Raw genomic sequence first — 13,524 nt, forward strand, 5'->3', positions numbered from 1 at the left:
GTGCCCTCACATTTCTGATGCTGGGGGAACTGGTTGTTACAGTATGTGATGCCCACCTCTGGTATATACTGCTGTTGAATAAGACTTTTAACATATTCCTCAAAAGGACTGACTAGCATCTGCTTATTTTGGACAATGTCCTAATATCAGTTTTTCCTAAGGTTACTCTGATTACCAGTTACCTTATTCCATTTTTTTTATTTATTAATTTTATCAAAATCAAATAACAGTTAAAAAACACATGAAACAAACACAATAGCCATGGCTAAAAACAAATATATCAATGAAACACAAAATACAATACGACCACACAAATATATTACCCGGTGTAGTATTATCAGCCTGGGAACATTCTATAACTTTATACTTTTAAATGCTATCAGAAGTCTTTATGTGTTCTAAAATATTGTTTCCTAAAGTGTGATCCAAGGCCCTGAAGTGTCCCCAAGATCCTATTAAGGGTTTGTAAAATTAAAATGATTTGCCCCACATATCAAAGATATTTGCAAAAATTTAAAACAATGTCACTCTTATTTATTTGTTAAAAATATATGTTTTTGTGAAAACTACTGTATTTTATTTATGTTAGCATTTCATAGGTTTAATTTTTACACAATAAATAAATAAATATTTTATGAATGTGCCAATTTGAATTTATAATATGGCAAATATTGAAAAATATGGCCTAAACAAATAAAAACTCCTTTGGAGTCCTCCATAATTTTTATACAGTACGTGCAAAGGCATCCTGAAAGCAGAAAGTTTAAGAAAAACTGATCTAAAATTATTAAAATTTTAGCTCAATAATTTTGTTAGATTTTTCTCACATTCTAAGCTTTAAAATGCTATTTTTAAAAAACAAGGGAACTGTGGCTATGTTGAAGCATAAAAGAGTAATTGGAAAATAATCCATGAATGTGTTTTAATCATTCCAGCTTCCCAATGTTTATATAATTATTGTGGTTTCTTACAGGTGGAAACTTCAATTTTGAATAATTATTGTGGTTTCCTACTGGTGGAAACTTCAGGTTGGTTTCTAATTTCTAACAGCTTCAAAACCGATACTTTGATATTTATTGGCTAACTGCAGATTTAATGAATAACGGGCATACACTATTTCAGCCTAAGGATTAGAGACCTAACTAAACACAAGGCATACTTGGAATAATTTATTTAATATGTGGCTTATCAAAATCCTTAAATATCTTTAGATTTTTGTCAGAGCTCCATACCAAAGATTAACTTAGATCTATCAAGATAAGAACAGTGGATAAATAATAGGAAACTGCAGCTGGTGTAAAATACAGCAGTAAACCTGCCAGGATAGAATGAATGAAATACATTGCATTAGTTGCCAGTAGATTCCTTGGCCAAGTGTCATTACTTTTAAAGCCCTAAATCCATCAGGTAATGCCTTGTCAGAACTAATTCTGCTTATTCAGTCTAGTAACAGAGAGGGCCTGTTCAAAGTTCCCTGATTGCATAGATTATATGTGGGTGAGATGGACAGCAGGCCTTCTCTGTCATAGCCACTACCCCATGGATGTTCTCCCCCTAAAAGCACAGGCAGCCCTCCACTTTGCTGCAGATCCAGGAGGTTAAAATTGATTGTTTCAATGAACATTTGGCATAGTTGCCTCACTGTAGGCTGGACTCCTACTAATGAATGGTAGCATTTCCTGTGAAAATAAATCTCATCATCTCAATTAAGAAATGTCACCCAATATCTATAAGTGACATCTTTATATTTTTATGATAATCACTCTTTAGTAAAGAATCAAAAGAATGTCTCATTTCCCCCACTTTTGACATTTTCCAGCAGTCAGCATCTCTGCCAACCCCTCCATTCTTTGGCCTTTCCATTCCCATGTATGACTTTCACTTTCAAACTCTTATTTGCTCTCAGATTGAAAGCCACTTACTGGCTGCGGTATAACTGCTACCATGACCATATGTCCTCCTTTCCATGCTGCTTCCTCCACTATAAGCTGTTGATTTATGTCCACTACTACCAGCTCCTTCTGTCAGAGAAAACACAACAGTTTATGAGTCAGAAAAGGCAAGAGATTGAAACAGATGCACCAAACACACGTACAATTTTGCAATTTTGTAAAAGTCGTAATAATGTAGGCTCTCAATATCTGATCATAATCAGTAGTTCAAAATGAAATAAATTAAAAATGGCAAGAGCAAAATATTCAACCAAACAATGTTTGGCAATGTTCTATCTTGAATAAGTCTTGGGGTATTAATTCTACAATTTTGCAGTGTTTTCACACAAAAACTACTACTGATGCTATTCCTGCACTACTAATGTAATTCCTGCACTATGGTTGGTATCATTTATAGATTTTTTTTCAAATATGGGTTATTTATCTATATATGTGTTGAACTAGTTTATCTAATAATATGTATTGATAACCAGAACAGTTTAAAATAATATATTCTTTTATCTCTATTTTTCTCCAAAAATAAGCTTAAGGCTTTCAACTTTTATCTCAACAACCTTATGAAGTAGAATAGGATGATAAGAGTTTTGTGGCAACATAAACAATGAATTGAAACATTGTTATCTTTAGATGGCACTTTAGTTATTGCATGCACAGAACAATTTTAATAGAACTGGGCATGTGCAGCACGCATCTAGTGCATGCATGAGTGAACCAGAAGTAAAGCTGGCTAGAACCCACCCCTGATACATACATACATCCACATACATGCATGCACATACATGCATGAGCCATGGTGGTACAGTGGTTAGAATGCAGTACTGCAGGCTACTTCTGCTGACTGCCAGTTGCCTGTAATTTGGTGGTTCGAATCTCACCAGGCTCAAAGTTAACTCAGCCCTCCATCTGTCCGAGGTCGGTAAAATAAGGACCCAGATTGTTGGGGGCAATATGCTGACACTGTAAACCGCTTAGAGAGGGCTGTAAAGCACTGTGAAGCCGTATATAAGTCTGTGCAATTGCTATTGCTACATACATACATATAAGGGGTTAAAACAACCCATAAACCAGCTTGATAGTTTTTTTCCTATTCCAAAAATAAGGTGCAGGGATGTAGGCACAGCCAGTACAAACACTTTACCACAATTACTTACTTGGAGGGAGAGACGTTAATCTGGTGGTAACCGTTTCCGTAATAACTGAAAAGACATATTTTTTAAAAATAAGAAAATAAAATAAATTTTAAACCAGGAACCCAGTGTACCAATTCTGCTGAGACAATTAGTATTTCCCTGAACAGAGCCTCTTTTTCAAAATTGTCAGACTGAAATGAAGAGAATAAATGTTCTGCTTTCAAAATGATTTTGAACATTTGTGACTGATTCCACAAATAACATTTTGGTAATTTAGAGAAAAGCTGAAAACTCTTCTCTATAAGAACAATTCTTAACAAAACATAACAAAACGATGAATGTTTAAAGTTACCAAATACCGATTTATTAAACAGGGAAACTGGTGAGATTTCTTTCAATTATTTACTCCACTCTAGGTAATTCCTCTGACTTGCTGAAGGGGGCAGGAAAGGGCAATAGATATACTGTACTTCTAAAGTACAAGGTTATTGACATCCAACTTTTATATTTTCTAGGAATACCTATTGAATGCAGAGGTGCCCTGAGAAAAATGCTGATGCTAAACATTAGCACTTTGTTTTGAAGCAATTTTAGAACCATCTTTATTAAAAAAAAAAAAAGACAATGGGTCACTATCTCTACTATAATACTTTGAACAGCCTAGAGTCAGAGATATATTTGGGCTACAACTCAGAATTTCAACCAAAAAGTTACACCATATGCATATTAATTAATATTATATATTAATTGATGGGGGAAAGTGGATGTATGCTTTTACCCAAGATTGAAAGTGGGAGATAATGTAAGGGTCCTAATATTTCTAAAAAATACTTACGTCGCTCTGTAACTTCAGTTCCATCCCGCTTGTTTTTCTTTGTTATGGAATCCATATCATTGCTACTCACGTGTGAAGAAAGAAAGTAAAAAAATTAACAGACATCCAACAGTTTAGTTGCAAGTACAGTACAAGCACTTTTTGTGCTAAGTCAAGGAAATGCAATTCACATGTTTCCATAATTACTAACCACTTCATAGGGACTTTTAAAATCAGAACACATGACTGGTCATGAAATAAGATGCAACTTTGTAATGGTATTTTTTGAGGGAGGGAGTTAATATATTTCCTATTAAATATTCACTATAAATATTCAGAAAAGTTGTGGTTCCTTTCTATTAAAACCCTTCACAAAAGTTTCCTTAAGACAGCTTGCATCTTGAAACTCCTAAATTGGTAATTATTCTAGTGAAGTTCCAAGGCCAGGATTTTTGGAGACAGTTAGGAAAACTGGATGCATGCAAAAGAACCATAATCTGGCAAAAGATGCAAAAGATTTTGCTATTGCTAAACTTGCTAATGTTCAGTTGTGTGGACATCAATTCAGAAATCTCAGCAGTGGCCATACTACTGAGGTATTCTGGAAGTTAAATTCCATTCAATCAGAAGTTGTTAAGTTTGGTAAATGCTGCAACAGGGCCATCTAGTGATAATTTATGAATATTTAGCCAACTTTTTTCTTTATTCATGGCATAGTAATCCATAGCATGAAGAAAAATTTGAATTATTTTTTGTAGAATGCATGATAAATAGATTTTTTAATCATGAGTTTGCATTGGTATAAGGTGATCAAAACCACACATGTCTAGCAATCTGTAAGATTGATCACGACTAATTTGCCTATTACCAAACAGGCAAATATTTAACAAATTACTTTTTAAGCTCAGAAAAAGAGAGCAAGCTGGTGGGTGAGTCACAGTTAATCATCACTTTAGGAGTTCTGGGGGGCTTTTATGTACTTATCTTAAGATGAATTCTATGTCTTTATAGGGTTTTAGTTACTTTCTTATATCTCAAGAAGCTCTTAAAACAAATCCCTCCAAATCATCTAAATTCTTAATCCATTCACAGATCATGCTAGCTAATGGCTTGGCTTTTGTTCCTCCAAATAAAAGATGCCTGAAGCACCTAAGTAAGCCCACACCTTCTTCATCTTTGAGTCATATTCAAACTCATACTATGAGTTCACCCCAGACAAGCACTGACAGTGAAGGAAGATGCTTGAAAGATGCACATGAAATGGTAAAACCCTTGAGGCAAACCCAGCTCAGTTGCTGGGGTCATTGTGAGCTCTCAACTACATCCCTGCCACATTATTGTTGATTGTCTTTTTAAGCCTCTTCTTCATGAGCCTTTCTTTGCTTCAATTGGCTTTAAGGACTCTATTGAACAGTGGTTATAGCAGCTTGCCTCAACTTGGTCTCTAACAATATTTATATAACAACATGTATAACTTCCAGCTAAGTTCTAGAGAGAGCAGCAAGTTGAGGTGGAAGTAATAACATTTCTTGATATACACACATAATACCCTTAATCTTAGTCAAAAGGCCAAAGAGGCCTTTCTTGGTTAGCCTTACAGTGCAAATTCTGCCTCAACACATTGAGCATTCAGACTCTAGGCTATTCACATATACAATACTCATCTAAGGAGCCTCACAAGACAAAGGTGGATAATAAAGATCATAAACCTATGATTTCCTGGACTCTTCTGAAAAGGTGGGATTGAAATATGTTAGAATCAGATCTTAACTATAAAATAAATATAAGCTAAGGATCATTATTCTTCAGTTTGTCTGAAAATGATGTTCTCTGCTCTAAAAAAGCAAACATGTATCTACTAATTATTGCTTTTTGGCCATGGGAAAAAACAATAGTCTCTTCTAAACAATATAGAATGAACTGTATTTTGGCTGCCAGTTAACCCCCTTATTACTCCTTGGCATAAAGGTATTATTTATTTATGTATCATATTTGCATAGCTGCCCATCTGACATGAAAGTGACTCTGGGCATGGTACAGACTGGAAGAGGAGAAGGAGGAATTAAATAAAGTATTAGGTTTTTTTAAAATTATATGTTAGTTAAAGTGTGGGACAAGTATTTAAGGCAATGCTTGTTGGCAAATCTTTCTCCCTCTCTCTCCCCCCCCTCTCCCTCCTCCACCCCCCAAGGTCATGGCCTTCTCCAACCATTGCTCCTTCACCAGTCCTACACAGTTTATTGTTTATTTAATCTATTTATATGGCCATCCATATCACCTAAATGACTCTTCAGTACTGCTGATATCATTGTTCTTTTTTTCTCTCTTCACAACTAAGCCCTTTCTGCTTTTGATGCATTTAGTTAAAAAGAGCATGAATTTGAAAACATTTGGGGGGCTTTGCTTCTTCTGGGAGCAGAAGATATTACAATCATTAGAAACTGGATTCTGAGTATCGCTATCCAGATAGAATAACCTTAGGTTTTAAGACCTAAATTATGCTTATCTTGAGAAGAGAATTTTTGGCAAAACAACCTCAAGTCCATTAGGCAGGACCCAATATTTCAAATACAACAAGGCTTACATCCAATGCTTTAAATATGACCATCTACTTAAATTTATCAGGATTTATAATATTAAATTAGCTGTCTTCCATATATTGCTAAATAGGAAATTAATATTTGTATGAGAGTTCCAATTAAGTTATAGTACAAACAACAAACCAGGAGGCCGAATGCATTCTGTTGATATGAACACAATGTTGGTTTAATATATAAAATATATGCTTCTATAACATGTTAAACCTAACATATACAACTAATCTACTTATCTGTGTCTAATAAGTAACAATGCTTAACAATCTTACAAATTTTCATTTTACCCTGTGATTTCTAACAGCCCACCTTTTCCAGTAACAAGGCAATATTGCTAAAATTCTTCCCCAATTCTCACCTTTAAGGACTGGAATTTGTGCTTCTTTCACCCGGGGCTTAATGTCCTTTTATTTTATACTTGATCCTAAATGCTCTTCCACCCTCTAGTTCTTATACTTCGGTATGTCCTGCTGAAACTTTAAATTAGCACTGTACCTTTACCCTTTTACTGAGCTGCAACTGTGGGTCAGTACCTGTTGCTCAGTCTCATCTAGAGAACAATCATTCAGACAAATCAGGTGTATGGAAAGAAAAAACTCTCTGCTTCGTCAGTTCCATAATGTATAATGATCTCTTCTTATTTCCTCTGTGATCATAACTGATGCATTAATTTAAAATTCACAGAATATCCCTCTGCTCCACATATCTGTTAAATCAGCTTCTCTTCACCTGGCACTCTCAAGATGGGTTGGGAAACTAATTTCCTGAATTCCAAGCCAAAAGTACACAATCTCTCATGGATTCTGGATACTGTAGTCCCAAAACATCTGCTGGGAGCCAGATTGGGAGAGGCTGGTTTTTGTACTACTTTAAATCTTTCTTTTTTTTTAGCCATCAGAAAATTTTACCTTCTTTCAGCAAAAAGCTTTTTCTATTTATCAGAACATATATAACCTATATTATTTTCATACTTTTGATGAAAAAAAATCTAGTAGATAAAGGTGCATGACAAAGGTCACACTTTTGAGGACAAGAATGCTACAACAAAGAATACCTTATATCTTTTAAAGACAATCCTCATTTTAATTATGCTAAGAGTTGACTACTTCAAGATTGGTTCCCCAGATACACAAAGAAAGAATACATTGCTCCTGGGTAGTGAAAATAACTAAGCTTGCTTACACTCTTTAGAAAAGGTAACACATAATCTCTTTGCTGCAAAAGAATTTTGACCGTAGCGATTCAGGCAAGTATGCAGAGAAACAGAATACATACCCATAATATACAGAAACAATATACTATAAGTACATACGTATCGTAAATTGATAAATATAAATAGGAAGAAGTGCTGTCATCCTCCCTTTCTTCCTTGACATGCATCTCAGTCTCTCCCCCCCCTCCCCCAGCATTCTAACTAAACATCTCTAACTATGGCTAACATATGCTCATTCCTCTGCATTAATAGCTACTAGACATTTTGGTTTTCAGTGTCAGTCCCTGTTAGTTGTTGAAATCTTATTCCAAAGAATCACAGGATAATAGACTGTGATTTCTGACTGATTCTTTGCTTGTATTGCATACCTGAATTCTGGTGGTGATTGCTACTGTTTGCTTCGTATCCAGTATTCCAGATGTTCCACAGGACCACAAGTGTAACAGCACTGCTTTAGTGGTAAGTTGTTCTTGAGTGATCCTCAAAGAATGCTGAATTGGTCTTGTATTTAATCTATTTTCCCCACCCTTCCAATGGGTAGGCTCTGTTTCCCAAAACGTTTCTCTTAAACAAGTCCTGACAATGGTGTATCATAGTTTCCTGCTTTACTCCACCCTATAAATTACCTAAAACAGCAGGCGAGAAAGAAGGCGGAAAAAAAAAACCTGCCTCCAGGAATCAAATTTAAGTACAGGGAAGAAAAGCAGCAACTCGAATTCAGCCATTTCAAATATAAGGAGAGCTCTGCTGGATAGAACCAAAGGTCTCTTTGCTTCAGCACCATTTTTTATTAGGCTGACATCAGTTAGCATATGAATGCAGAATCAGTTGAATCTTGAGACATTGGGAATAGGTAAGAAGCTTTCATAGAGATAGTGACATGTGAAACATCAAAGAATTTGTGTGGTAGAAAAGATAAAACAGAATGGCAGCAAACTGAAGAAGTGAATGGTGAAATGGACGGAAACATTTAACTTCATAGCCTTGATAAATGGATGCTTGTGCCTGGTAATTTAGTTGGATCTTTTGGATGCTAAAAAGAAATCTCATACTTCAGACATACAGTATTACATGAACATAACATAAGACAGAATATTTTTACTCTGGACTTCTCCATTGCCACACATGTCTGAAAGTTTGTTCTACACCATCCCCATTTTCAGTATATGCCATTATCAGCAGAATTGAGGAATTTACATTATGTTAGAAGTATACAGGCAATAAATTACTTGTATTACATATAATGAGCTACTAGTAAGGAAGAAACTGTATCAGATGGTGCAAAGCCCCGGACAACTTATCAATATTATTAAAATTGCCTTCATATAGCTCAACAGCATTACATTACTTTCTTATGGAATCCTTATAAAGAAAGCTAAGAATTTCAAAATTGTTTAGGACCATCAACTCATCTAAGTCAGGGCCTGGACTGAAGTCAGGTTCTGAGGATTTATCTTTTTTAAATTGCACTTCATGGCCACCAACCAGAAAGATGGAAGATATATACCCCTAGAACGAGTACATTTTGACAAAGAGAATCTCTTTAGAGAACCAGAATTGATTGCGTCCCATTTTACATGCAAAAATCCACATTTAATGCCTTGTCTTCTTCATTTAAGTACTATAAATTGAGCTAATGCGGTTTTGTCTTAAACATCAGTGGTAGATTTAAGAGGGGCAAACTGGAATTGTCCAGGATCATGCATTTCAGCAGCTGTTCAATTTGGTACAATTTTAGTAAATAAAAAAGGAGACTTATGGTAAAGAGTGTGCTGCGACTCTTTCTTTATACAAAAGGCACCCGCCATCTGTACCAATATATTTCTATGATTGGATTTGACATAATTTATTTTTAATAGGTAAACCCTCTATCAATTTAGTAAATTATAGTCATTCCATTAACGTATCAATTTATCGATACCAGATTAAAATATATGTAGACAAAATCAGGTTTTCATCAAGAAAAAATACAAATAGTAATGGGGACATGATGGCGCAGTGACTTAATGACGTTGGAAGTGCCGACCTAAAATGATCTGCACTCCAGTGGTTTAAGCCCAGCTCCGTGAGACAGGGTGAGCTCCTGCTGCTTGTTTCTGCCCACCCAGCAGTCTGAAAGAATGCAATATTGCAAGTAGATAAATGGGTATCATTTCCATGGGAATAACCTATCTACATTCATGTGTGTGGAGAACAGAAGCCAGTGCTGGACCAGCTGAATGAAAGGCCACGCAATATGAGGTGAGACAAGGCAAGACTGGTAGAGGAGCCCAGAAAAGCCAGCAACCCAAGTGCCATTAGTCAGCTAGTGTAAGATCGTTTGCTCCATGTGATGCATCAAGGATAGGCATGCAAGCACCAAACAGAATGAACCAGCAATTTAGGTTGTCAGGACTGCATTGTGTCTAGCATTTGCAGATTTCCTTGACATTGTATGCCATACATTAAATAAACAAACAATACAATTTAATTTTTTGTTATTTGCTTTCCATTATTATTATTATTATTATTATTATTATTATTATTAGCGTTTATATACCGCCCCCTCTCCCGAAAGGGACTCGGGTCCGCATTAAAATGCAACAGATTAAAACATAGAAATAACTACAGAAATACATGTATATGAGGAGGATAAAATATGCCAAACTGTACTGCTAATAAATAAGTCAATACAAAAGTTTAAAATATCAGATTAAATTTAAAACACTATCCCTCTAAAAACCAGTAAGAATGTGTATGCCAGGAGGTAGACGTTATAAATTATGCCAAACCAGCCAGTCGGAACAGGTGTGTCTTCAGTTTCTGTCGGAAGGAGCGGAGGTCAGTAGTGGTTCTAATGTCGGGGGGGAGGTCGTTCCAGAGGGTTGGGCCCATCACAGAGAAGCCCCTACTCCTCGGTGTCGCCCGTTGGCATTGCCTCGTGGACGGCACCAGGAGAAGGCCCTCCCTGTGAGAGCGGATTGGCCGCAGGGATGTATGTGAATCATGAATCATGATAGTAGTAATATTAGGGAACATGGGTTGAGATGGGTTAGAATCAGGTTTCTTAGAGGTGATAAACTACCATGGATGATTCCCCGATGACACTCTTACCCAGTTTCCCGCAAAAGACTATTGCAATGATTCCAAATAATGACCTTACTATTGGAAAATGAAATCTAGATTAATTTTTATATCTATTATGTATCTAAGCCAAACAATATCTGATTGACAGTGTAAGTTGCAGAGTGAAGGTACTTCAATGTACAAGACAATGTTCAGCCGAACCAGTAGTAGAAGCGGGAGGCTCCACCCACCCTCCAGGACACTTCTGCGTGTAAGCGCACCCGAACCAGTAGTTAAAAAATTAGCAACTCACCTCTGGTACAAGACATGTATCAACCATTTTATTTCATACTTGTCTGGATATACATAGAGTCAAAAGCTTTGACTTTAAAAAATGCAGGTATCTGTATGGACTTTAGTGTCAGAAGCAGAACCTATAATGAAACAAATATTAGAAATCTCTAAAATTGCAATTTTCATATCACTACTATTTTCTATTGCTATTATTTTCCTTCTCTTTAATAATAATCAGAAGTTATGGGAAGCAACTGTGGAGAAATTGCTCTCATGTGCTGTAAGATGTGAGTCAAGAGCCAGCAATCCTTGGGCCACAGCTGGCAATTATACAAACCAATGTTTCTTAATTTTAGCAATTTAAAGATCTACGGACTTCAGTTCCCAGAATTCCCTAGCCAGCACAATCAAGGATAACTCAACATCAAAGCCACCAAGTACCACCAAAAAGGTTTGCTATTTTTTTGGGAAGGGCAGAAAGAAGAAACAAATGTCTGAACCATGATTACTATAGAAAACACTTAGGATATCACATTAGCAATAGCTAATCAACTCTTTTGTTGATTGGATTCTTGTTTGTGATAAAAATTTTCATCCGGCTGAATCTGTTTATTCCAGAGGAAAAATATTAGTTCTCTAATGTGGGTTTCAGTCTATCTAACAGACATTCTTAGTTGCAGAATTATCCAAATATTGCAAAAGAAAAGGGATTTATTTATTTAAACTGCCCCTCTGTGTACTTTGTGAAGATTGATGAGTAAGAAACCGGATAGGTGTTCCTTGACAATTGCTTAGTATGCTATTTTATGAATCACTCTGCCTACAGTTATTTCATTTTAAACTTCCAGTCCCCCATCACCCCCACATACACACGGGGAAGAGATACCTTAAATGGAAAAATAAAATATTGTTGAGATGATGATTCAGGACTCAAAGAAATGGTAGCACCCATCTTTTGGAACCCATCTTTTGGCACAGCTTATAGAAAGATATTCTATAAACCAGTGGTTCCCAACCTTTGCGGCTTGGCGGCTCGGTTGGGGGTGGAGGAGAGGCATCAGGTCACACGAGCATTCCCACCAGCCCGCCTTTCATGCAGCCTTGTTCCCCCAGCCAGGGAAAAACTCAAAAACTGAGTAATGTAATTACTGTAATATATATAAATTTGGTTTTTCATGTATGTATATTGACTCATTTTGATTTTTCCCTAGTTTACGCATGTAACACCACTATTTAGCCCACTATGGCACAGGGCCTGATTATCTGAAGGACTGTCTATTCTCCATAACATCTTCCTGAGTGATTCAGTTCTGCTGGATCAGTGCGCTCCAGGTACCTTTAATTAAACAATGTCATTTCTTAGGGCACCAGAAGTGTGTCTTCTCTGCAACAGCACCTGCCCTCTGGAATGAGGTTCCACCCCACTCCCAAGATCTGCATGGTCCCCCACTCTGCTGTTATTTAGAAGAGCAGTGAAGGGCTTTAATGTTGCTTTTATTGTAATTTCTTTCTGGCTTAATAATATCTAATATTACATGTATTGTTTTATATTCTGATTCTTTTTATGTTTTTCTCATTGATATGTTCTGGTAATAAAATAAAAAATATTTAAATTCATTCAGGTTTGCGTACAAAAAAGAATTAAAGCAGTTTCTCTCTGTCCTTCCCTAGGCTATTGATTCTACTGTCATCATCAATATAAAACTCTTTTTGTGGGACAAACTTATATGTCACATTTATATAGCAATATTCCATAAGACCACATTTTAACAGAAAAATTAGCTTTTCCAGCCACTCATTTCAGCCAATCATGAAAACTATCCTTTCCATCTTTATTGGCCTGAACTACAGGGTAACAATTTTGCAAGACAAATGCTGAGGAAAAGATTTTAATTTTCCTGACCACAAATTGTATCCTGCACCAAAAATCAACTCCAACACACTTATTTTAATGTAAATAAAACAACAACAACAATAGAATCAGTTGCACACTGCATGTTTAATGTAACACTAAATATAACTCTTCGTTTTGAAACTATTTTAAACTATCATATATAAAACCAAGATCCAGTGAAAGTGCCGTGTAAAGTTTCATCTAAATGTTGACACAAAGTATGTGAAAGTTTCCTTCTCTGCTCTTCCCCACTTTTGAAAGACACCTGTGATTCTCCCTTTCAAAAGAGGTGGATGTATCATCCAACATGTAGCTTCTGTTTTGACCTTTATCCCCCTTCGGTGCACTGATGACATTTTGGTAGCCTGCAGGCTGGATTCATCCCCCAAACAATTACACTTGACTTCCATCCAAGTACACTTACAAAAAGTACCGTGGACTGCAAGAAGAAGGCATCAATCACTCCTAAGCCAATTAAAGGTTCACTGCAACTCTGAGGTGATGATCACCAAGAAGAACCTTACATTATTGCCGACATGTGATTCAAATGATAGATTAAAAGAAATAATTTTGCAAGGTTTAAGGGAG

General features: G+C 36.1%; 1 protein-coding gene across 4 annotated transcripts in view; it reads right to left on the minus strand.

Annotated features, from left to right (window-relative positions):
• COL17A1 (collagen type XVII alpha 1 chain) overlaps positions 1–8,221 on the minus strand; it is a 73,375-nt gene extending 65,154 nt beyond the window's left edge. For all 4 annotated transcript variants that reach the window (XM_081956446.1, XM_081956445.1, XM_081956444.1 and 1 more), the window contains exons 1-4: positions 8,072–8,221; positions 3,918–3,979; positions 3,104–3,148; positions 1,923–2,021 (exon numbers count right to left, since the gene is read on the minus strand). In XM_081956446.1, the coding sequence (XP_081812572.1) occupies positions 1,923–2,021; positions 3,104–3,148; positions 3,918–3,972 (199 nt within the window). In that variant the 5' untranslated portion in view covers positions 3,973–3,979; positions 8,072–8,221. The remainder of the gene's footprint in view (positions 1–1,922; positions 2,022–3,103; positions 3,149–3,917; positions 3,980–8,071) is intronic.
• Positions 8,222–13,524: the final 5,303 nt, after the last annotated feature.

The sequence above is a fragment of the Natrix helvetica genome (assembly GCF_964273705.1).
Source record: "Natrix helvetica genome assembly, chromosome: 5".
In the NCBI taxonomy this organism is placed as follows: domain Eukaryota; kingdom Metazoa; phylum Chordata; class Lepidosauria; order Squamata; family Natricidae; genus Natrix; species Natrix helvetica.